Source organism: Tauraco erythrolophus, chromosome 9 (assembly GCF_009769465.1).
Source record: "Tauraco erythrolophus isolate bTauEry1 chromosome 9, bTauEry1.pri, whole genome shotgun sequence".
NCBI lineage: Eukaryota > Metazoa > Chordata > Aves > Musophagiformes > Musophagidae > Tauraco > Tauraco erythrolophus.
In genome coordinates, this window is record NC_141473.1 from 16,133,092 (window position 1) to 16,157,551 (window position 24,460).

The window sequence follows — 24,460 nt, forward strand, 5'->3', positions numbered from 1 at the left end:
ATTCGTATTTCACTGGCATTTTTGTGCAAGGAGGTATCGCATCGGCACGTGGGGAACACTGTCGTTAGGAGTTGTGATACCGTTTCTATTAACAGCGTGGCCTTGATTATCTGAGGCCCAATTATCTGAATCTCCAGGTTATCCGAAATGGGGTCATATCCCCCAACATCTGTTAATTACACCCAAGATACCCTCTGCTCTCCAAATGTCTTCCGCTGGCCCCTCCCAAGCTTTGGCGACCAGCTCGTGCTGAGCGTGTTTAGCTCTAGCGAGCGCTCTACCATGTTGCTGCATTTGTTTTTTCATATCCATGTTGGGAAAAAAAAAAATCCTGGATATTTGCAGAATTTCAGAACCTTGAAGACTTCTAGAAGTAGACAGTGGCTGTGCGTGGCAATGTGCCTGTTGGAGCTGGGACCAGCAATGTCTACAGAGAGGGAACGTCATGCATTGGGTTTTCTTCCATCCTGCAGGTGCAGCAGTCCAGCAGTATAGATGCAGTATAGGAGGGGAAGGTGGGATTTATCACAGCGCAGCGTATTCTGCCTTCGAGCCTTAATTTTCTAGAGATGAGTGCACCTTTAGTGGGGGTTTCTCCTGTTGTTGAACCTCCATGGTTGCAGTGACTCCAGCTGACCTGGATGTGCATGCCCGAGGGCTGGGTTAGGGAGAGCTTTGTCCCGGTTTGTGGCAGGATGGACGGGGAGCCAACAACGATGAGCTCGGGAGCAGTGGGGAGGCCACGCACCTCCCTCACCTCGGGTGCAGAGCCAGCACGCGTTCCCAACTTGTACCTGGGACTGTTAAAGACGCTAAGGGCATCCCTCCCTACTCCATAGGACTGCTCCCTGGGATTCATTCTCCCTTGCCTTAACTGGGTGCTGCTTATTTTAAAACATGTGCAAAGCTGTGAAAATCCTTGTAAGAACTCTTTTTTTTTTCTTTTGCCCTGCACGCTTTTGTTCTCCGACTTCTGGTGCTATCTTTTTTTCTGTCTCTTCTGATCTTTTGGTGCTATCTATTCTTTTAGAGCACCTAGCTCAGAGAAGATGCCAAGTACTGCCGCAGAGAGAAACATTCATGGTAATTTTTTTTTGTTTCCTTAAAGGGAAGATCCCAGATGTCCTTGATAATTAGAAAAATTAGCAAGGACAATTCTGGAAAGGCTTTGAAAGCTAGTATGTAGAATAATGTTTCCAACATGATAAATTTCCCTTGGTTTTAGAGCAAATAGCTCAGTGGTAAGATTTTTAATTAGTCATTAAATATTGTATTAGAAGTATTACAAGTGATGATAAACTACTATAGAATATGGTTGAGTTAGTAACTTGGGGAAGGTGGGAGTGGAGGAAGCTATGACAGGAATATAAAAAAGATAAACTTATTTGAGGTTGCCATAGTTTTATTTAATATAAAACCAACTTTGGTTTGTTTAATTTTTATTTGGCTACAGGTGGGGAGAATGTGATTTTTAATGTTTAACTACTTGAAAAATAAACAAACAGATAAAAGACACTACTCTGAAGGGTTAAAAGTCTGAATCTGTAATGGATGTCTATTGTTTATCCAGTCGGTTGGCTTATTGTACAACCTGGATACCTTAACGAATACATGCAGCTGTCAAAAACCCCAACCAAACAAAACCCATCTATAACTTGTTTCTTCCTGCTTTTCAGTTGAAATGCAAGCTCAATCCATGCCCACACGCGTCACCAAGGACAGTGTAAATTCAGGGGCCTTGAGAACCCAGCAGCACTATTTCCATAGTTATTTTGGCTGTGCTTTGCACAAGTTCAGCTTTTAATTTAGACAAGAAAAATGCTTTTCCTTCTTCCTAACTGTTGTGTGGAGCCTCAGCTCTTTCTGTGCTGCTTTTCTGTTTTTTTTCAGTGCAGCGAGAGAGAATTACTGTAGCACCCACAGAGGTGTGAAGGGACTCATTCATCTGTGTGGGGAGTGTTAGGTGCCAGGCATATTTCTGAGGATTGAAATACAGGAATTTAAACTGGTACATCCAGTGTCAGCCTTTGATCGGGGCTTTGAGAGATGAGCTCCAGAAAATCGGGCTGCAGTGGCTTACATGGCTGTTTTGCCCATCCCCTGCAAAGGACTGCCACATCCCAGAACAATGCCAGCAGAAGGAAACGTGTCCCCTCACCTCCACCTCTCAAAGCATGATGTCTTTGCTGCAGCTATGAGCGAAGATAGGTTTGAGCATGATACTGTGTGTCAAATAGGGCAAAGAAGATGCAACGTGGGTTGCCTTTTGCTGCCCTGGGATAATAATTTCAGGCAGAGGGCTGACAGTAGCCGTGGCTCCGTGTCCACTGCGGTGACATTGGTGTGGGCTGCTGCTGAAAGGGGCTGGCAGAGAGCTCATTTCTGCCTTCCACTGTGCGAGACCCTGGTGTGGCTCTGTGTGCAGACCCCCTTGGCACTGGGGAAAGCGAGCCCACCTTTGGCAACCCACAACCACTTTCAAGCTCACATTTGGCACGCAGGATTCACAATGCCCCTGGGGCTGGGGTCAACTCACCTGGCTGCCCACAGTGAGCAAGCTGCTTTTAAGAGGCTGCTCCTCCTTTGCAATCCCTCAAAATGGCATTTCCGCTTGCCCTGAGAACTAAATAAAGTGGCTGAAGCCAGCAGGGCTGGAGGTGCCACCTGAGGGCAGCTGGACACGCTGCCTTGGACCTTGGGGTCACAGTGGGCGTGTTCAGCGCTTTGAGTTCAGCGGATGGAGAGCATCGCTCTCAAGTTAGGCTTCCTTCTTAGTCATCCACATTTCTCAAATCTCCGCTTTTAGCCAGGTTTCCGAGGCACCCTTTGGCTTGGTGGGGTACTCCTGTGATACCTCTGGTTTTGGGTGGTGAGGCAGCGCTCCACCACAGGCATGGAGTCAGCTGAGTGACACCAGCAGAGGAAGGGGAGAGGTCATCCCCGTAAGAATACTAAATTGGGTTTTATAAGTTTATAGCTATGTTTTGTTTCTTTTACAGAACTATAATCCTGGTGCTTAGAGTGGTCTGAAAGGAACAGAAACACTTAGCCTTGAACTTTTGTTCTGCTGCTGCTTCTTGTGCCTCTGAGGTACAAAACATACCTGTAAACTTATAATCAATCAAACCGATGTTCAAGGGCTAAAAAAAGAAACCCTAAAAGGGCACAGGCTTCATGTTCAATAGTGAGAAACTTGGGGTGGGAAAACCAGAAGATTGCAGTTGGCAATCAGCAGGTTTTCGGAGACCGACGTCCCAGGTAGGTTGGTATGAACCCATTGATTTCTTTCTCACCCTCTTTCTTCTCCTCCTTGCTCCCCCCCAAAATACATTCTTGAGCCACAGGCAGGCTGGGCTGCCCCTAAAGCTCCGTTTCTGGTGTTCACAAGCAGAACAAGGGCGGTGTCACCCTGATGCACCCAGAAAAGGGGAGATGCGGCAACCCCACTAGTAGGTTGGGGGCACGGCAGGAGGTGGCTTTGCAACGAGGGCAAAGCTCCTGGGGCTGCACAGAGGAGCCTCGGGTCAAATCCAGATAACTTGGCCTTTCCTTCCCATACTGTAAATCCTATACCTGTGCAGCAGTCTATAGGTGTTATGGACAGACAAACCCCTGCCTTCCCCCAGCCCTATCATCCCCAACCGTGTGGCTTTTGTTGGAAGCCCTGTGTGACCCCCCCAGCAAGAGCTGGGGGAGGGTTGACTTCAAACTCCACTAAACAGTAGAGGCACAATGCAAACAAATGTATTGCAGCACGCAGCTATGCAAATAGCTTTAGAGCACAGCACGTTTTCCCCAGCGTTAATTGCTGCACCGCTGGGGTTGCGTAGCAACAGCTCAGTTTGTGTCTCTGACAGCTCCTGCCCCTTGATGTCTCTGACACCTTTTGCAGCAGGCAGGGAAGGAGGAGAGAACAGGGCTGCCCTGGCAAAGCTAGAAGGGCCAGGAGGCAGCGAGGGGCTCAGGTGATAGGATTTGCTCGGGGTCCTTCTGCTGGCACGGGGCGATGTGTGCAGCGGGGCTGGAAGCGGGATGTTGGGGTGCAGGAGCAGAGGAGCCCCCGGCAGCCGCAGCCTCATGTAGGCAGCTTTCAAGGCTGGTGGCCAGCAAGGGCAGACCTGTCGTCTCCCAGGCGCGGCAGGAAAGCTTGCTGGCAGGTGGGTTGTCTCTCCCATCGCAGTGAATCCTGCTGGGTACCCCGTATGGGTCTGCGACTGCGCTTGCAGCTCAGCTACAGGCACAGAGGGTTTCCCAGGAAGTCACCTCACCCCAGCCACGGAGCTGCAGTAGGTTTGCGGCTTCTCCAGCCCTTCAGAGGGATGACATGTTCCTCACGAACACCCAAAGCCAAGACAGACTCAGGCCAAGGCCCATGGGAAGAGGTGAGTGTGGGCACTGGGAGAAGGCTCAGATGGTACAGGCAGTCCTGGGCTCCCTCGCTTATCTGCTGGACCCAGCAGCTTCTGCTGTGCTGACTTGTGCCTCCCGAAAGGCAAGCTCTTCAGAGACAGGGGTGGCTGCCTCCCGAGAATGATTTTTCCTCCTCTTTAAAACCATGTTCCCAATTCCCATCCTCTGCGTTCACCAGTTGGTCTTCAGCTCCCGCTGTGCCTTTGCCAGCAGGGCTGAGGAGCCTGTTGGTACCTGGCACCTTCCCCTGGGAAGGCACTTCAGCTCTGCCATCAGCTCACCTCTCCTCTCCCCTTTGATAAGCCACGTAAGTAGATAGTTTCTCTGCAACAGTTTACACAATCTGTAAGCAACCCTGCCTGAAGCCATGGGGCACTTGAAATAAACGTCTCTGTTACACCTGAGCATGAAACAAGCTCTTCTCTGAAACTGCCTTAAGTAGGGAGGATGTGGGCAATCCTGTGTCCATCAGCTGCCAGAAAAGAGAATGACCATGGGCATGTTTTATTTAGTAGTAATAGCCAGAACAGACAGGAATGGTGGGAGATGCTGGGCAGGTACCAGGGCGCACAGATTAGCAGGTCCCAGGGAGCACAGAGCTGTGTCCGGGAGATCTGGGGATGGAGAAACACAGGCTGCAGCTCAGCACTCTGGGAGGACAGGGAGAGGAAGGACTGAGGTGGGGTCCAGCCATGCTTGGAGCCCAGACGCAGGTGCTAGGGAGAGCTTCTTCTCAAGGTTATCCTTTGAAACCCAGAAAAAGGCGATGCTGCCTGCAGCACCCAAACAGGAGTGGGCTGGGGAAGGAGCAGATGAGCTCAAGGGAAGAAGTTGCAGCCCATCTTTGAGCCAAAGTGACATGAAAGCAGAGGACCCAGAACATGGTGCACCCGCAGAGGCTGGTGAACCGTGTTGCTGAGCGTGAGATGGTTCTTCTAAAAACAAAGAGCATCGAGGCTGAGTAGATCTATTTCCTTTATGAAGCCGGAAAAACATTTATCTGTTTTATAAATTTACAGCTTGACAGGCTGTGTATGTCTCAGATGGACTCCTTGGAGTATGGTGGGGCAAATAAGGTGAAAACGAGCGCGGTGGTCTCAGTCACACTTCAGAGGAAGAAACTAGGTGAAGGCAAGGCACAAATGCCACCCTGGAGCCTTTGGCACTGGGAGCCCAGGTCCCCTCAACCATACGAGCAGATCGCGGGTCTTTTCCAGCCCTGCACACCTGTGCAAAGCAGGCGTGACCTGAGACCAGCTGCGTTCGGCATCGCTACTGCAAGGCGAGGAGGGACAGTACCGGGCCACTTTGGTCCCTCCTCCCAAATTAGGGCCTCTGTACACAGACCTGCAGCCTCCTCCCTCGCCCAGCCTGTAGCTCTCCTTTTCGTCCTCGTTGCCCATCCAGGCAACCGCTTCGCCTGTGCCATGGGCTCTTCCGTGGCAGCCAAGGTGCCTCGGCAAGGAGGGAGTTGGCTGTTTTGCCACCATAGCCGCTTCCGAGGCTGCCCGGGGAGTGTGGCGGCGGGGTGGGCCGGGGCAGGGCACACCTCTGCCGCCGCCGTTATAAATTCAGGCTCGCTGGGGGAAGATGGCTGCCGCTCTTAGGAGCTGGGCTTGGGAGCAGGTAAGAGGAAAGCAACCGCCCTCTTTGCAAAGGTGGAAGAAAAAAAGTTGTGCTGAGCTCTGCCTTTTTACAAAGCCTCCAGCTCCAAGCCCTCCTCTTGCTGGGGGGCTGTCGAAAGGTTTTTTTATCTCCTTTGTTATTCAGGAGGGCAAGGGGCGGAGCTGGGCTGTGTAAGAGATCCTGGCTGACATAACCCTTCCCATGCAGGGCTCTGGAGAGGGGCCAGGTTGTACCTGGGCATTTTTATTTAAACTAATCCCAGGCGTTGCAAATTGAAAGTCATTGCAGCACCAGGTAGAACCAGTTGAGACAGTTGCTGGAGGGCTTTTTTTCTCACCTGGGTGTAGTGAAGCAGTCTCAAGGTACGTTGTTTATCACTAACCTCAAGAGCCTGCTCTGGAGGTGCTGGAGCACATTCGACATGCCTAGCTTGCTCAGCCTTTCCAGGTGGTTTTGGGAAAACTCTGCCGAAGAAGCCTTTAAGGAAACTGAGTGGCGGTGATTGAGGTGAAGCCTTGTTACGCTTAAAAATTTGGGCAAACTGGAAAGCAAAGGGCTGGCCAGCAGATGCTTGGGGCAGGCTTGGCTGCAGCCTAGCGTTTCTGGGTGAAGAGGAGACCAGGTGCCACCTGACCAGCCCAGAGTGGCCCCTGGGCACCTTTCCCTGCCCTTTGCTGAGTTTGGGGACGAGCCAGGGGAAGCGGGTTGCTGAAGGTGCCTTCCTGGCACTTGCCAGTTGAAAGGAAGCAGCCAGCAAGCAGTAGGTAAGCAGCAGGTGAGAGCTGGCCAGGGCTGCGTCTGGCACACTGCCTGCCACTGAGCCCAGCCAGCTCCGGTCCCTGCTTTCCCTCCTTCTCTCCACTGACAGTTCCTCCGAGCCGGGACTCTTCCTCCCTGTCCACCTGCTGAGCCCTGCGCCTGGCAGCGTGGGAAGCGAAAACCCACTCCGGATTAAGCTCCTTTTCCCCACCTTAGCCCTGAACCTGCAATAAGTGTTGCCCTCCTCAAGCCAGCTGAGCGAGCAAGGTTGGCATCCGATGCTGGGGCTGGAGAGCAAGGCTGTAGCGGGGGGAAATGATTTTCTCTCCTCTGGTGCAAGACCAGGAGGTGCAAAGTGCAACCGTTACTGCAAAGGAACCCGACGTTGCTGGCAAAGATCCTGTGCGAGGCAGCATGGGTGCCAAGGCACGCAGTCCCCTTGGCATGGCACGGACTGAGTGGGAATCACCTGCGCTGCCGTTGGGAACAGATACAGACTCGATAACATTGCCTGGCATGGCACTCCTGATGAGTTCGTGCAAACGCTGGATAATTATCCCATAACTTCTCCACCAGTAGGTCCTAATTAATTGCCTCTGCTGAGCAGGTAAACAATAATCGCCTCGGTTCGAGAGCTAGCTAGTGGCAGTGATCCTGTAGCCAATGGTGCTGTAGAAGCACGCTTTTCTGGGCGACCACTGCGTGTTGACAGTCAGCCCATCAGCTGCAGAGCCATTTTATTACATGGCAGTAAATCAAAGGTCGGTGCAAATGGCAAGTCACCGCTCCACATCAGGGTGCGTTGCTGCCTGCATGTCCTGCAGGCCGGGAACTCGCCAAAATTTCTGCACTGGTTACAGAGGAGGCTCAGATCTGCTCAGTTTGCCCTAGACCCATTTCCTTCTGCCACCGAGACGTAAGCAGAATTTGAAGACCTAGAGCAGTTCAAGATTTCTGGTGTCTGGCTGCCCAGCTGGGACGCTGCTCTGCTCCCCCCAGCCTGGCTGTGCAGGCTGAGCATGCAGAGGTGTGCAATCATCCTGGCAGGTCCCCAAAGAGCTGGGCCTTCTACACTGGGCACCGTGCAGATACTAAATCTGATTCTCACTGGGAAACGTAGGTTTGCTTTGAACATGGCACATGGTGCCTACACACCAGGATGTCCTAGGCAGAAGTGTAATTATGGGTCCTCTGGCAGTGGGAGACAAACAGTAGTGCAGTCTGTGTCCTGCCAGCAGTATGCATACATAAGTGTGCACGCTGGGGACTGAAGGGATACCTGCCAGCCCCGTGACAACAGGGTGCTTGATCTCAGCTGGAGGTCAGGCAAGCGATTTGCCTGAGTGGGAGGAGAGGGATTATTCCAGTTTTGCAGCATAAACTTTTATTCCCTGGGACATGTTACTGATTGCTTCTCTCTTTGTCTCTCTAGTGAGGATGCAGCAGAGACAATAGCAATAGACTCTAACAATCAGCCGAAGTCTCCACTGGAAAAGTTTATGGTCAGACTGTGTACACATCACCAGAAGCAATTCATTCGTGTGCTAAACGACATATACACTGAAGTGCAACCAGACTCTGAAGGCCAGCAGTTGTCTGAATCCGAGAGCATGGAGGTCTCTACTTGTGGCTCTGGTTGTAGCCAGCGAAGCACTGAAAATCAGGATAAGGGTGCTACTTGTACTGAATTAAAGCCCCCTTCTTCCTTGGACCTGGGACAGTCGGGGTCTGACGGCCCCCTGCATGTTACAGGACAAGCCTCGAAGCAGACGGTGGAGCTGAAGTCTCTGGACAGAGCAGAGAGCTCCAGTCCTGCTTTGAGAAGGGACTTCTCCGAGCTCCCCATCACCAGGCTTCGTTCTGCTAGTCCAAAGGATAGCTCCACCCAAGGATACCTCAGCACATTGAACTCTTCCTCTTTGAATTTCCATCATGCCGCAAAGAGCCTGGAAGGGCAGCAAGCTGCTGGACACGAGCAAGAAGCCGGTGTCAGAAAGTGTGAGGACAAAGAGCAGCTAGCAGGTAAGACTCTTGTAGAAGGTTATATCTCAGTCAAAGTGGCAAACGTGAACAGCAGTGAGGACAGCTTAGACAGCTGTCTGGGGTCCCAAAAGAGCTCTTTCAGAGCTCTGCCGGAAGAGTCCTGGGATCCCGGCTTTGCGGTGACACCCCCTCGCAGAGCCGACAAAGAGAACACTTTGCAAACCAGCTCGAAAGCATCTTTGCACCAGGACTTAGACGCAAAAGAACAAGACATGAGACCAAAGCAAGAAAACCACCTGCACGCCGTGGCCAAGGGCAAGGCAGGCTGCCACCTGCACCCAGCTGACAAGGGCCCGCTCGACAAGTCCAAAGAGGGCTGGCTGCCTGCCAGCGCTGCGCCAGCCGCCCTCCGGACCTCCAGCGGGCACCCCCGCGCCAAGGCAGCCTCCCTCAGATCCACTCGGAAGAGCAAGAAGGCATCGGGGCTGAGGATCAATGACTACGACAACCAGTGCGACGTGGTCTACATCAGCCAGCCCATCACCGAGTGCCATTTTGAGAGCCAGCGGTCGGTGTCGTCCCGCAAGACGGCGAGGAAGAGCACGCGGGGGTACTACTTCAACGGGGAGTGCTGTGAGCTCCCGACTGTCCGCACGCTGGTGAAGAGCTCCCGGGTGGAGGAGAGGGGAAGCAGCCCAGCACTGCGAACAGAGACTCTTGTAAGCGCTAAGCCACCCCTGGTGCTCTCGGTGGGGGGATCTGCGGGGGCGGGACGGGTAGGCGAGAAAAGAGTTTCCCTGAGGCTCCTGGCTAAAGGGGCACCAACCAGCCGAGAAACAAAAGAGCGAGCTGAGCCAGGCTCTGTGCAGCCGCGGGATACACGGGCGCTGCGATCGAGGGAAGCCACCATGGCCATGCCCTTCTTCTCGCTCTCTGCTCCACCCAGCCCCCAAAAAGAGGATAGCTCAGCTGGCTCACTGCCCCCTGGATCCCCTCCTGCTGAAGGAGAGGGGACGAGAGCGGAAGGCACCGTCCTCTGGGAGGCTGGCAGCAGCCTGGGCTCCCACGGGGACAGCAGCGGCGGCGAGCAGGCTGCTGATTTTGCTGCTGCTGTCCTCGTCTCAGAAGCACCCAGTGGCAAGGAAGATCGTCCACTCTCCAAAGTACAAACTGATCCAGACCTCCCCACCAGCCCAGAGCCGAAGTCCCCCTTGCAGCCCCCCGCCACTGTGGACACAGCACTCCTGGCCCATGATGGTGCCGGGGATCCTGCCCAGCTTCCGGGCGCGGGAGATGTGGAACCCTGCGGGCTGTGTCCAGCAGAGCCCTCCCCACGCTCTCCAGGCCGGCAGGCTCCTGATGAGCTCCCTTCTGCCGTGGATGAGGAGAGCCCCCCAGAGCCCTCTGTCACCTTGCAGAGCATGGATGTGAACAAAAGCATTGATGTTGAACCAGAAGCCAAATTATTGGGCATGACAGATGGCGGCTCCCTTGAGTGGGAGGAGGCTGCGCTGACCAGCACAGCGCTCCCCGAAATCTCAGAAGGGGAGGCAGTGCAGAATAACAGCACAGCAGATGAAAAAGAGCTCGTCGAAGGGGAAATGTCGCCTGAACCCGACGGCTCAGACACTGCAGGGAAAGACTCTGTCTCTTCCAAAGACAGCCTAGACAAGAAGCGAAAGAAAGGCAGGAGAGTGCTTGTGGCATCAGACCGGCGTCTCCGAAGCCAGCAATCCCAGTCGCCTGCCGAGGGCAGTGCTGAGGACGCTGGTTCTTCCAGCTCTGTGCAGCTTCCTTGCCTTCAGATCAAGCTCTCCAAGAGCCCTGGTGCTAAGCGGTTCAAGAGAGAAGTGCACCTGGATGGGACAGCATCCATGCACTTCCCAAACGACTGCTTCCCCAATGTGCTGCTCAAAACCAGCGAGAGGCCAGGCACTGGCCAGGATCCAGAGAGCATCGCTGAGCAGCGGCTGGGTGAGGAGAATGGTGTCACCACCCGAAAAACCTATAAAAGCATCTTAGCGACAGAGACTGTGGCAGAGGGAGAAAATTCCTCTAAAGATGAGGCCCCTACTAACGGCAGCCAAAGTCAACCAGGTGAGATGCTGGAAATCAGCGTCCAGGCTGATTCTGAGAAGACAAGCATTCTCCTCCCTCTGGAGAGCAGCGTGCCTTCAAATGATGCCGAGCAAGTGGAGGTGAAACAAGGTGATGCCAGTGCAAAGGACAAGGAGAGCTCCGACAGTGCGATGGACACAGGCAAGCTGGAGAACTATGAGCCAGTGGCCAATTCACCTCCATGTCCCAGCAGCAGAGGTGGAAGCAAACATCTTCCAGCAAAGGCTGCAAAGCATAAAAAGGTCGCCCTGCAGTTTTATAACTTAAGACACGCGCCCACACTCATAGACACTGCGAAAAAGAGCACACCAGGGAAGGAGTCTATGCAAGTGATCCCCAAACTGAGGGACGAAAGCAGTTCAGGGAATGACGACTCCCTGGCATTGGAGGACGTAGACACGGCTGACAGCAAACCAAAGTTCATGGAGTGGTGTGCTGAAGAGGAGAACCAGGAGCTCATTGCTGAGTTCAATGCTCAGTACATGAAAGTTCAGAAGGGCTGGATTCAGCTGGAGAAGGAGGTGCAGCCAACCCCCAAGGTAAAGAACAAAGCCGACAAACTGAAAGAGATTTGGAAAAGCAAGAAAAGGACACGGAAAAGTAGAGGCTCGCTGGAAGTGCAGAAGCTTTCTCCTGTCCAGATGCTGTTTATGAAGGCCTTTAAGCTGTCTGACATTTGCCAGTGGTTTCTGGAGACGACCGAAACCAGGTCTCTAGTGATCGTGAAGAAACTCAACACCCGTCTCCCAGGGGAGATCCCCCCGATCAAAGTCCCCATGCAAAAATATTCCTCCTCCAGTCTCTACCCCAGCTCGCTGCAAGCTGAACGTTTGAAAAAACACCTCAAGAAGTTCGCCGCTACTACCCCGGCTCGAAATAACCTGAAGAACCAAAAGCTTTGGGCCAAAATTCGGGAGAACACTGATAAAGCCGAGGTTGAAGAAGCCACCGCTCCCAACCAGACTTCTGCCGACACCGGCACTGAGGACCTGAGCGAAGACAAAACCATCCAGCCTGCCCCTAGCTTGCCGACGCAGGCCAGCACCAGGATCCTGCGCAAGTACTCCAACCTACGGGGCAAGCTGCGAGCCCAGCACCGCGTGGTGAAGGCGGAGAAGAAGAGTGATGGCCTGGGGAACCACCCATCCCTGGAGAGCAAGCAGAGCCGGAAAAGCGTGTGCATCAACCCACTGATGTCTCCAAAGCTGGCCTTACAGATCAAAGCAGACGCCTTTCCCGCTAAATCTCCATCAGTGGATGGGACGGGGAAGGGGCGGAAGGGGAAGAGCAGGTCCCAGGAGGACCCCTCACCCAAAGCTGACCTCCAGCTCAGCAGGAAGAAGAGAACGCTGAAGGAGAGCGGGAGCATGCAGGAGCGATCTGTCTCCTCCACCAAGGACAAGCTGCCTGCCAAGAAGGTGAGTAAAATAAAGCATTCGGAGGTCAGCGCGAAAGCTCCCGCCACCCGAAAGCAGGCTGCCATGGAGAGGAGCAATAAGCTGGTGAGAAAAATGTCTTTGAAAGAGAAGAGAGTCCCGAAAAGGCAGCTGGAGAAGGTGCGGCTCCCCATGCGGAAGGGCAAGGAGAACACAAGCAGACGGGCCGTGCTCCCCCCCGGCCACGAGGAGCTGGCCAAGTCCCCGAAGCAGAAGCCCCTGGGCGAATCCTCCACGCGGTCGCAGAAGATGGCCAACAAGAAGCCCAGCAGTGGGAAGACCCTGACGAGGTCGATGAAGAAGATGCAGGAGAGCAGCGGGTCGCAGGGCAAGAGGAAGCTGAGGGCAAAAGTGGACTGTTCGCACAGCAAACGCTCGCGACTGGACCCGAAATAGCGGAGAACCGGTAGCCATGTACAAAACTGATGTATAGTAGTAACCCTTTACCATGCATTAACTAAAGCTGCTTTTATAAGCTGTAGCAAGCCTTTAAAAATCCGCAGTTAAAGGACAACGCCCGTGATTTTAGGCATCAGCAGATGTGTCTCGGACAGAGAAGAGGTCGGCCTGTCTGGCTCTGCTGTTCAGAAGGAAGTTTCTGCAGTTTGAACGTTCCTTGGGTTTTTTTTGAACTTGGAACCAGGCAGTTCTAGTTAAAAGTACAGTGCCTTATTTATCACTTTAAAAATAAAAATAAGAAGCTCGTCTGTGTGATTTGGAGGCTTGCGTTTTATACTTGAGGCACAAGCACTTGTACTGTAGCAGAAAGAAAACCACCTTCGTGCACATGAAGTAGCTTTCGGCAGCCTTTGGGTGCACGCAAACATTTCCCTTTCCTTCGGAGTCCTCCTGTCTGTCTCCTTTGTGGCATTTAAAGCAAAACCAAAACCATTTCCCATCAGTGAGGGAGAGAAAGGCGAATCTGTCCTTTGTCAGTTCGTTAGTAGCAGCTGCTGGTGTCCCATACTGTTACCTGCATAAAAGTATTAATTAGCTACTGGTGTGTGTACTGCTGATGGCCACCTCGCTGCCCCGTTGCACAGCCTGTGGGCTTGGGAGGTCCTGCTCAGGCAGAGGTGGTGGAGGAGATGCTGCCTTATCCGCTGCTGCCAGCTGGGCACGCTGGGCCGCATACGTCTTTATTTCTTGCTGGCTTCAGGAATGAATCGGTCCTGCCGTGCCCTGCTTTTGGACTGATCTCCTTCTCCCGTTTTGCTGCGCTCGTGGTGGTTTCTGTGGTCTCCGATGGCAAAGCAGTTTCCGCAGTGCTTCGCTGAAGGTTGAATCTCTCCCTTTTTACAGGCTCGAGCTCCTTCTGATGTCAGTGCTCTGCAGAAGGGGAGCCCTGGCCCTTGCCCTGTGCTCTTGTGCACGTCTTGCCTAGCACCCTCCTAAGCCAGGATTTGCAGTCGGAGTAGGGTTGAGAGAAGAGACTGACCTAAGTTTATTTTTCACCATGATTTGCATTTCATCCTTTCACTAGCGAGGTGCGGTGGGTTTGTCCTTGCTTGTGTCTGGTGCTGTGGAGCCTGAAAGTGGCCAAGCCTCTGCCCTGTCCCACACGACACTTCTGCAGGGCTCCTCTGCACGCCTCTGCAGCACGTTCCAAAGGCGGCTGCAGGACCGCAGTGGCAGAACAGGGTCACGGTGCACAGCACCTCTGAGAAAAGCCTGTTAGAAGCGCGGAGAGCGCGTGGCTGTGCTGGCTCTGCTGGGCAGGGGTGGTCAGCAGCTGAGAAGTAGCTGCTGCAACCCGTGCTCGGGGAAAGGACCCTGCTCAGCCATTGCGTCTCCACGGCTTCGCTTTCACGTTGCTGCACAAAGTCCGTGTGCAGGAATCCCAATGCAAGCTTCCAGCAGCAATGCCTGAGAGGGCACCGCGCCAGCGCTGGGGTCACCCAACTTTTAACTGCTGCTTGCCAGTCCTTGCTCAGCTCCTTGTCCCTGCTAAGAGCAAGGCTCCGGGGCAGCCCACCCCTTCGAGAGATGCCTGTGCTGGGGGCAGAGGCTAGAGAGGGCTGGGCTGCCATGAGAATTGTTTTTCACTGTCGGCATTCAACCCCCAGATCCCAAAACCCATGGACTGGAGATGGAAAGCAGATAATCATCTTTAAATCTCTCATTGTACCCGTTTACTATAGAGGATGAAACCAGGCGCTTGAGATTCGCATGCCCTTCGCAGAGCACCTCTGGCTCTCTCGCAGGTATTCCCTCCCCCCAGCACTGACACACACAAGGCTGCGGCACGTTTTTCTCTTACTATGAAATGGCTGATTTAAAAAAAAAAAAATCCTTTACCTTTCTTTTGAATCACACTAGAATAAGTTAACTCTCTGGACAGCTAGGAAGTGATTAAATCTAGCCTGTCAGTCCCTGTACAGATTAATATGAAGTGATCTATTACTTTAATTTTTACTGCATGCATTAAATATGTCAAACATTCCATCAGAAAAGATTTAAAAGTGTTTCAGGCGAGGTGTGAGGCAGGAGGGCACCGATGGCAGTTAAATGAGGGATCTGTACCTTTCTTAGAGGTTGTGTTTCCCTCTTGCTTCTCCATCCATGCTTACTTATGTCCTCCTCTAACCCCTGGCTGGGCAGCCTCTCTGCAGGCACGCAGGCCCGGGATTTCCCCTCCTTCGGCTGGGCCTGGCATGTGTGTGAGCACCCCTCTTACCTCTGCTCCTCACGCTGCTCCCCTGCAGCAAAACCCCCTTTCCCCATCCTTCAGTGTCACTCCTGAAGCGCCTGCACCGGCTGCGCGTGCAGAGCCGTGCCGGGCACCACGCACCGAGCGTTCCTCGGGGCTTTCCCTCTCTCTTGCTCTCTTTCTTTTTTTAGCTGCTGGTAAATGCAGGTTGTCCTGCTCTCCATCTTCTGTGCTTCTGGGAGTGGGAACCTCATTAGGATAGAAACCTCGACAAAGCAAGCAGAGAGAGGTTTTCTGGCTGGGGTGCTGCTGCTCCAGCCTCCCGGCTGCCATCCTGTGCCAGCACCAGTTGGCTCAACGTGGCAAGGGTGGGAGACAGCAGGTGTCACGCTGGCGCGGGAGCGAAGCGGGATCTGGGCATCTGTCTCAGTTCAGCGCGTGTTGCTTGACTTAGGCAGCGGCGGGATGAGCGCGTTGAGGTTCTGGGCAGCATCCCTTCCAGGCTTCAGCTTCAGAGAGGAATGGCAAGGACCCATTATGGGGAGAAATCGGAGATACTAAAAGGACAACCATATTCCTCCCACCCCTTTGAATTTCTGGTCTTGGTCTGTAGTTTTCTCTCATACTGCTGTGTTTCAGCTTACTTGGATGGAGATTTCCCATGCTGGACGTAGGTCCCTGTGGGATGAAGCCCTGTCAGCAGATGCTGTAGGAGTCATGGGGTCCCGGGAGGGACCGAGGTGGCCCTGGCCATGCTGGGCGGTGCACAGACAACGTGGCCTGAGGCCCAAAGCACCTGCAGTTTGTCCCAGTCTCAGATGCCTTCCCCCTCATTTAAAAATTGCAGTTTTGAGGAAAACTGAAGTGTTTGTTCTCTACATCATGTTGTTTGTGAGGAGCTGGCAGGAACGTTTCCTCCCGCAGCTGCTGCGCTGGGTGGTGGATTTGGCTCATGCAGGTAGTTTTTAGGGAGAGCAGGCTTTGCCAAGGGAGGGGAGGGTGAAGCCATCGCCTATGGTTGAGTAATTGCAGCAAACACTTGGGGCATGACCTCTTCAGCCCACCTCGAGGTGGGAATATCGGTGCTTTAGTCGAAGTTCTCTGAATTACAGGTTTGTGCAATCCTTTGGGTTACCCCGGGAGAGGATGCCCCAGGGGTAAGGTAGGCCAGGGGTGGTTGTCATCTCCGGAAAAGCATTAAGGCTTTCTGCTCTGGGGAAACACCCAGCTCCTTGCCGGGCTCCTTTCCTTGCTGCCACTGCTCGGGGAGGTGTCGTCTGTGGCCCCTCTGCCTCTCCTGTGTGCGTTCTCTACTTGACACTGGTAGTAGCTGTTGGGTCTTGCACACTACAAGACCTGCTTTTGGTGTGCTTCACACTTGCTTTCATGAGTGCTTTATTTTGGGGCAGGATGGAGGAATGCTGTAATTTGCTAGAAAATGAAATTTCAATTTAATTTGCTAGCAAGTTAAAGGGTCTACATGTGAGGTGACGGCCTGGCAGGGTGGCATTGCCTGGGTAGCTTCATTTTCTTTACCAGTGTTCAGACGTTTGAATTTTTTCTCCTTTTCTTTTTTCCCCAATCAGTCCTCGTTTGCATTGCTCTCTTCCCGATTTATTTCCCAATTTCCTCTCTCCGTGCAGCCACGTTTCAGCTAGAACAGTGCACAAGAGATATACGAAAATAAGAAGAGGTAATACCATATATATAACCTGTTGCTCTTTGTTAATGACTGGGGACACGCACTACTCGTTTCTGTTTGTTCTGCAGCGAGGCAGCAGTGAGGTTGCAGAGCTGCACAGCAGTCTGCTTCCAATAAACGCAGGTTCTGCGCCATGCGATGGGATGCACAGGGAGCTGCAGACGATCTTAATGAGCGGAAGGAAATAAGCGGCACGATTTATGGCCTTATTCCACACGGGGTTTGAGTGTGTTTCCGTTTGCTACGGTGCGGAGCTGCCCAGTGGCACTACCACAGTGCCATCCTCAGCTCCGCAGCCTCATTGCGCTCCTCCTCCTCTGGGCCACCCCACAGCTCCTTGCTCCTCAGCCTCAGCCCTGGTTTCAGCACAGGTGCTGTGTCCCGCAAAACAGACCTCTCCTCTTGCTGCTACTTTGACTTTCTCTGCCAGCCACTTTCTCATCCTGTTCTTGAAACTAGTTGCTATCCCAGTTGCCTGGTCCTTGTACCAGGAGCAGCATCTTCTTGGCTCTGCACCTCCACAGATGTCCTTGCTGTCCCTTTGCTGCCAGCCCTCTCTCGTTTGTGTGGTTACCTTTTCCTCTCTCACCTTGTCGTCGACAGCTCCGGGTCTTCATGCTTCACATGGTCAGGAACCATCTTACCTGGCCTTCAGAGGGGCTGGGTTTGCGAAGTTCAGAGTCAAAATTTATCTGTCAGAGGGTTGAGGGCTGCATCAAGGGCAGGTTGAGTCCAGGATGGCTCCTTCTAGCTGTTAGGTTCTTGTCTAGCAAAATGCTAGCCCTGGAATGGGTTTCTCTGCTGGCAGGGTGCGTGCGGTGTGCCTGAGGTGTGCACGTGTTTATATACATCACTAGTGAGGTTCTTTTTGCTCGTGTTTGCTGCATGCGGTGGTGTTTCTGTGTTCGACTGCCAACACAGCAGCGAGATGCCTTTCCAGCAAACCTTCTCCAAAGAGCTGTTTATCTGGCGCTGACGCTTTCAGCAAACCTTCTGCCGTGTTGCTAGTCAACCTCCATGAGCCGCGAGAAAGGTATGAACTTGTCCCTGCTGCTCTCTGTGTCTCCATCCCTCCTGTGCTGGACCGAGCAGACTGGCAGGCTGCCTGAGCCGCTTTTTGCTGGAGTGCGGATGAGCAAAGCTGCAGCCCAGCCTGGTCCCAGCTGCTCAAATGGCACCTCTGGAAATGCTGATGTTTCCAAAAACTCTGCCAGCCCTTCATAACCTCCCGGGAAATAGAGAGGCAATCTCAGAAGGACACGGAGGTACCGCTGCCCTGTTTTTAAGACTTGCTAATGGACAGTTTCTCTCTCCAGCTCGTATTCTTTCAGCCTGACAATTGCATTCCCGGTTGAAGACGACTGGGAAAGCCGCAGTTCCCGGCGTCCCACAGGCATGGGCAGTGCCTGGGGCAGCAGGGACTACAGGCTGCCGTCCGGCTCAGGCTCTTGCCTTTCCACTGCTGGCAGTTGTGCAGGGGGAAGAGGGCTGAGCCCCAGCCAAGGTGTCCTCGGGTCCTGGATGGCCCGGGAGCGAGGCGGAGGTAGGCTGCACCCTGCCAGGGAACGCCACTGCAGCTTTTCTTGTAGCAGTAGTTTTATTTTGAGCAAACCACGAGGCTACGATGTCCCCGCATCGCGCGCGTCCGTCCCCCCCACCCCATGTGTCGTAGCGTCCGTTCGGCCCATCCTTTAGCTTGGTGGTTGTGAAATGAATCCATCTGTTCTAAGATGTTCTCAGGAGTTCTTGTTTTGTATTAAGCTCACCCCTAGGCTTAGCAGAAATCACGGTCCCTATACTCCCTTCCCTCCTCCCCACGGACAAGCCCTCTCTTTCACGAGCACTTGCACCCCCTCCCCGAAGGGTGGTGGGTGGTGGGGGGCAGCTGGCGGTTTTGATTCAGGGCACGTTGGCAGCTTGGGGGCAGCCGGAGGAGCTGGGATGCAGCCGGCCGGTGTTCACGGCATGGGTCCAGAGGCCAGGCAGTCCCTCGGGCTGCGTTGCTAGCCAATGTTTTCTAAGTCTGTTTGTAAGAGTTACCTAATTTTAAAATGAAATGTGAATATATATTATGTGTAGGTGCCATGTAAGATAGTGTTGTGCTAGGCGGCAGGATGCTAACCTACTTTTTAAGCTTTTTTGGGGCAGGAAAAAGCATTTTTCTCTCACTTCATGCTCACAGATCTAATATTGTAAATAGTTTTTTAAAATATTTATTTCATGGGCTTTCCACAGGTTCTTGTTCTGTCTTGTCTGACACGGTTGGTGGGGCTGTATCGCCCAGTGTGCCGCAACCAAAGGGCTGGCTATTGCGGGGGGCGGGGGGCGGGGGGTGCAGACGGGATGGGATGGGGTGGGGGGGCGGTGGTGGTGTTCGGTTTGTTTTTTATGTCACATCAAATTTGAAGCATTAACTCTTTCTCTTCATCTCATCTTGATGATGTCAGACCTGGTCCATGGCCATGGTCCCCGGGGAGGCAGTGAGCTCCCGTGGCCGGCCAGGATGGCTGTTCCCTGGGGCGGGGGCACTGCAAGCAATAAGATTTGTAGTAATAATGTCTGCTTCGATGGCAGGGGCTCTCAGGGCCAGGTGGGAATAAGCCCGCTCCCGGCTAGGGCTTGGACCAGTGAGGGATGGGGAGGTCTCTTGGCCTGGGAATGCCCAAGGAGGCATCCCCAGGCATGCAGGAGGTGGGGGCTGTTGTCACCCCTGGGGAACCCCCCCAGAATGGCTGGGGTAGCATAGGTGGTTACCAACAGCAAACTCCTGCTAGCAAATTACTGCAGTGAGCAGCTGCCTTCAGGGCTCCTGTGCTTTCTGTGGGTATGGGTGACCCAAAGGAGCACACCACTGTCACCCTTAAAATCCCAGTGCTGGCTCCAGAAGGTCATTTGCTTATTTGCTTGCCATTCTGCAATTTTTATTCTCCTTCTAAGGGGTTCGAGGTCATTTGGTTGTTTTTTTTTCCTAAGTGTGTTTGGATTTTTCTTTTTTTTTTTTAACTCCTTTTTACTTGGAAGTGTTTGCTGGCTGTCAGCATCAGCAGGATCATTGCTGCTTTTATGGTAACGGGTCCCTGACTTGGAAGGGTGGAGCAGGGAGCACTGCCGGGTCCCAGCGCTGCAGGACCCCTCGCCAGCCTCACGCTTCCTTTGCCCTTGGAACAGGTGTGTAAAAAACAAAATAAATAAATAAATAAAAGTTAAAAAAAAAGCAACAACCCAGTAATTTTTTTTCTTAAGATGCTCAACGTTTAAATATTATCTCCACCCTGATGGCAAATGTTTTTCCTTCATCTGTATCTGGGAGAGTTTTGTTTCTCTGTTTGTTTCTATATGAATTGTAGACACTGAGCTGAAAAGTCCTCCTGTCCGGTACTGTATGTTTGAGCCTAAGCAATGTGAACTGTACAGACCAGCGGTGGGAAATGGGAGCCGGTGACTGCATCTGGGAGAGCCGCAGCTTGGGACGGCATTCCTGGTTGCTCTGGGGAGCGGGAAGTACCGCATCACAAGTTGGGAAAATGAACTCTCTGCTGTGAATTCTCGGTTGGAAATGTGGAGAGTGGTTTCCATTAGATAATGTTTACATACCTCACCTGATGAACCTTTGAAAGTGTATATTAAAAAAAAAAAAATAAAATTATATTAAGTTGCTTTAAATCAATATGTATAGCTATAAGAGCTGGGTCATTTGAACTTTGAATATGTATCAATTCTCTAAATGTTGACATTTTGTGAACTCTGTGCTCCTGTCTTTTATTTCATCCTAGCCTATGGAAGAAGTTGTGTTCTTGTTCCAGGTGAAAAGTCCCTCACTCAGATCTGAACTCTTCAAGGATTCCCACCACTTTGTTTTCTTTTCTTCCTCCACTGTCGATATTCACCCTATGAGCTTTCTAAAGGTCCGTATTTTATTGCAGCTTATTAAACGTTTCTTTGATATCGATGTTTGTTTTGTGTGGTAATTGTGGAAGGGCAAAGGTGAGCGAGTACATGGGGGTGGGGGGGAGGGGCAGCAGGCTGGCACCCTGTGGAAGAGGGATATAAATACCTGGGTGGGATCTGAGCGCTCCCATGCTGGTGGTGCCACTTTCTGGGGCAGATTTGTGTTTATGGCATGAACAGAGCAACCCCTTGGTACTCCCAAGGACTGCTGCCCAGGCCTCCCTCCCCTTCCCCAAAGGAGTTACAGGTGCCCAGTTTCTCCCTCAGCCCCTCCATCCCCGCAGCACTTCAGCTCCTTACGCTGCCTCGTGCATGACTCAGGCAGCGATGGCTCCTTTTGCAAGGCAATGCAGGGAGACCCCCGTCTCTCCCCAGAGATGAGCCCTCAGCCCAGGACTGCACATCCTAGCACCATCCGGGCAATGCTCTGGCCAGAAGAGGTGGCTGGGGCTGCTCCAGGAGCAGCGGGTTGTCACCCATGGAAGGACCAACCATCTCCCACACCTGTGCCACCTCGTATGCCCAGCAGCTCCTCAGCACCAGCTGCCCCCTTCTCCCTCCAGGAAAGAAGAGGCCAAGCCTCTGAATGAATAAATGTCATGTTCACATGGAAGACAACATAGACAATACCAAACATCTCCTAAAACAATACAGGCTCTGCCAGCGGAAGGATGCTCAGTGCCTCCTTCGCCAGCCTAGTACAAACCAGCGTCTTCAACAGTGACACACACAAACCCCACGGGCCAAACAAAGCCACCGTCATTTTCCTGCCCAGTAGCATCTGTAAACAAAAAGAAAACATCATTTGTTGACCCCGAACATATAAAAATACTATAACAAAATGAAATACAAATATATATTAGAATCTGTAAGTATTCTGTATAAAGAGATACTTTAGCGGTTAGCTTACAGCAAGAACAGAAACACAACACAACCAAGCCCCGGCCGGGCCACCGGCAAAATGAGACGTGTCCCGGCTCCTCCATGCGGCAGAGGGGGCTCCCGTGGAGAGGTCGTTTGTGGCCGAAACATGCCCCCATGGTGGTGGGAACGTCCTGGATGCCAGCAGTGAGCAGGGATGGTGACGGCACCCACGAAGCCAGATGCACGCGGCAGAGATGCCTGGAGCCCAGTCATAGCCGGAGGTGCAGACCTGAAGCTGCTGTGCTGGAGCAGTGCGATGGAGAGACCTGGGGCTGTAGCCCTGGGATGAGTTTGTCCACCCGGATGATACGGTGACGCACTGTCCAGCTGCGTGCAGCGTCCCATGTCGAGCTCCCACCATCATCAGTCCCACGGGCGCAGAAGCGATGCTGCAGAGGTCGGGTGCATGCGGTATCCCGGCATGGGCACCCCATGCGGCACCAGCAGTGGCGCATCCACTGCAGGCTTTGAGGGGCGCTGCCCGGGCACCAGCACCTGAGTGCAGGAGCTGGTGGGACACGTCCTGGCAATGGTGTCAGCTCCAGGCTTGCAGGCTTTGGCATCTTCAGCCTCTTCAACCAGCCCCAGCACTGGGCACAGGAAACCCGCACCCTGGCTGTTCCAGCAGCCTCCTGCCCCCGCTCGTTGGAGCAGTGGGACATGGAACACCTCTGCTCAGCTGCAGAGCTCGGGCTGAGGCCGGAGGACAGGGGGTCGTGTGCTGCCTCATGCAGTGCCCACCTCTGAGCAGAGCCGCCCGGCTGTCCTAGCAGTATTGGGGTCCCCTTCGCATTAACAGCACTGTGCTGGACTCCGCAGCGTGGGGCGAAACAGGCACCAAGACCCCCACAAATGTGTATGTGCCACGGCCCGTGCCCCTGCTCAGCACACCTGGGACCACCCTGGTCCTGCTCCACCCAGCATAGCCCCAACACCTCCGCAATGGGCTGGAGCCATGCCCTGTGCACCCTAGAGCCCAGGTGGCATGCACAGCACAGGGGTGCCACCAGCAGGTCAGGCTGTGACCATGGAGCTGGTGACATTATTTGGGGTCCTCTGGGCTCCAGCACCCAGCTGTGGCACCAGGGAGCTGCTCGCTGCAGCTGCTATTGGGGCAATGGCAGGTTCTCAGCAGGGAGGCCAGGGCTGCCGGAGGAGGGGACAGGGAACCTGGCTCGGGGCTCGCTAGCACCACGAGATGCCGGCTGTGCCGTGCAGCCCTCTGCCAGCCCCATCCTGCCATGGCCACATCAGTCCCCTCTGCTCCAGCCCCAAGGCTGGAAAAGCCCCTGGCTCACGCAGATGGACACAAGGAACAGGGCTGCCGGGGAGGGGACACGTGGGGCACACAGGCATTGCCCTCTGTGGCTGCGGGGTTGTGCTGGGGGGAAGGCAGAGCATCGCAGGGAGCAGACAGGGAGCACCCACCTTGTATCCACACATCCCTGTAGCTGCAGTTCTTAAAAAATTCTCTATCTACACATCTGCTTTGTTTGTTGTGTTTTTTTTTTTCTTTTTTTCTTTTTTTTTTTTTTTCCCCAACCCTCTAGCTGCAACAGCTCTACCCTCTGTCGGGCTCCTCCGATGCAGTTGAGGTTCGGAAACACCCGGACAGCAGCACCGTGGCTGCAGAGCAAAGTGAGGTCCTTCGCTCAGGGGTGGGCTCCCCACCGGCCCCCCAGCTCTCCGGGGCCGGTGGCTGCTCACAGGCACTGGCTACAGCCACACTTGCTGGGCTTCTCCACCTCCTCCACAAAGGTCGCTCCATTGCTGCACTCGAAGGCGTATTTCCTGCGCCGGAGCCGCATCCCAGTGCAGCAGCTGGCACCAGGGCTGCCACAGGCGCCCCGGCACTCCACCCAGGCCACCGGTCGTGTCGTCTGGCAGATGGCGTAGCCCCGCTGCACCTGGTGGTAGTCTCGCACCGGCTCCCCGCGGCACTCCAACTCTGGGGGACAGTGATGCTCAGCCCAGGTCCCAGCGTGGGGCTGTCCCCACCGGGCACCCACAGCCCCTGCACCTACCTTGGTCACAGAGGGCTCCAGTGTAACTGCCGTGGCACTCGCAGGTGGGCTGACCATCCGGGGTGAGGCGGCAGTGGCCGTGGACGCAGGGCCAGCGGTGGCAAGGGTCAGGTGGCTCAGCGGGCTGGTTGCAGAGGGCACCTTGGTAGCCCTCGTGGCACTGGCAGCTGTAGGAGAGGGCATCGAGGGGCAGGCACAGCCCGTGCACGCACCTGTGGGCATCCGGCACCGTCAGGCACCCACCGGAACAGCACGGCACCAGCATGCACAGCCCACTAGCACCAAGCATGGTATGGCTCAGCACTGGCACAGCACCAGTGCCAGCACAGTATTGCACCAAGACCAGCATGGCACTGCCACAGCACAGCACTGGTATGGCACAGCCATCACGGCACGGCACTGTCACAGCCCTGGCATGGCTTTGGCACAGCACCAATGGCACAGTACAGCCTTGGCATGACTCAGTACCAGTGGCATGGCACAGCACTACCACAGCATGGCACCACCATGGCATGGCACAGCCACGGCATGGCAGCGCCATAGCCCGGCAGTGGAGGTACTCACTTGTGCCCCTGGCAGGGGCCGCCAAGGGGCTGGTCGCAGTGGGGCCCGTCCCAGCCAGGCTCACAGTGGCAGATGGGGCCCTGGGCGCCAGCGGGCTGGCAGATGCCATGCAGGCAGTAGAGCTTGCGGCAGGGCTCGCAGCCCGGCACCACCCCCGGTGTCATCCGCGTCTTGGTGAAGTCCTGCAGCTCGTTGTTGATGTAGAGGTTGCGAATGCACCCATGGAAGCTGGTGCCGTTAAGGAGCTGCCAGAGGCGGAAGGCAGCCGAGTTGACGTCCACAGGCATCCCTGGGGAGAGGAGGACCATCAGCATAC

At 54.0% G+C, this 24,460-nt stretch overlaps 2 protein-coding genes across 2 annotated transcripts in view; one reads left to right on the plus strand and one right to left on the minus strand.

Annotated features, from left to right (window-relative positions):
• Positions 1-8,233: 8,233 nt before the first annotated feature.
• Positions 8,234-12,985, plus strand: LOC104383388 (uncharacterized). The gene has a single exon (XM_009991537.2). The coding sequence runs from the start codon at positions 8,295-8,297 to the stop codon at positions 12,726-12,728; it is 4,434 nt and encodes a 1,477-aa protein (XP_009989839.2). The 5' UTR covers positions 8,234-8,294; the 3' UTR covers positions 12,729-12,985.
• Positions 12,986-23,259: 10,274 nt separating this feature from the next.
• SLIT1 (slit guidance ligand 1) overlaps positions 23,260-24,460 on the minus strand; it is a 60,416-nt gene continuing 59,215 nt past the window's right edge. The window contains exons 35-37 of the mRNA XM_086617008.1: positions 24,145-24,433; positions 23,581-23,792; positions 23,260-23,504 (exon numbers count right to left, since the gene is read on the minus strand). Of these exons, the coding sequence (XP_086473134.1) occupies positions 23,260-23,504; positions 23,581-23,792; positions 24,145-24,433 (746 nt within the window). The remainder of the gene's footprint in view (positions 23,505-23,580; positions 23,793-24,144; positions 24,434-24,460) is intronic.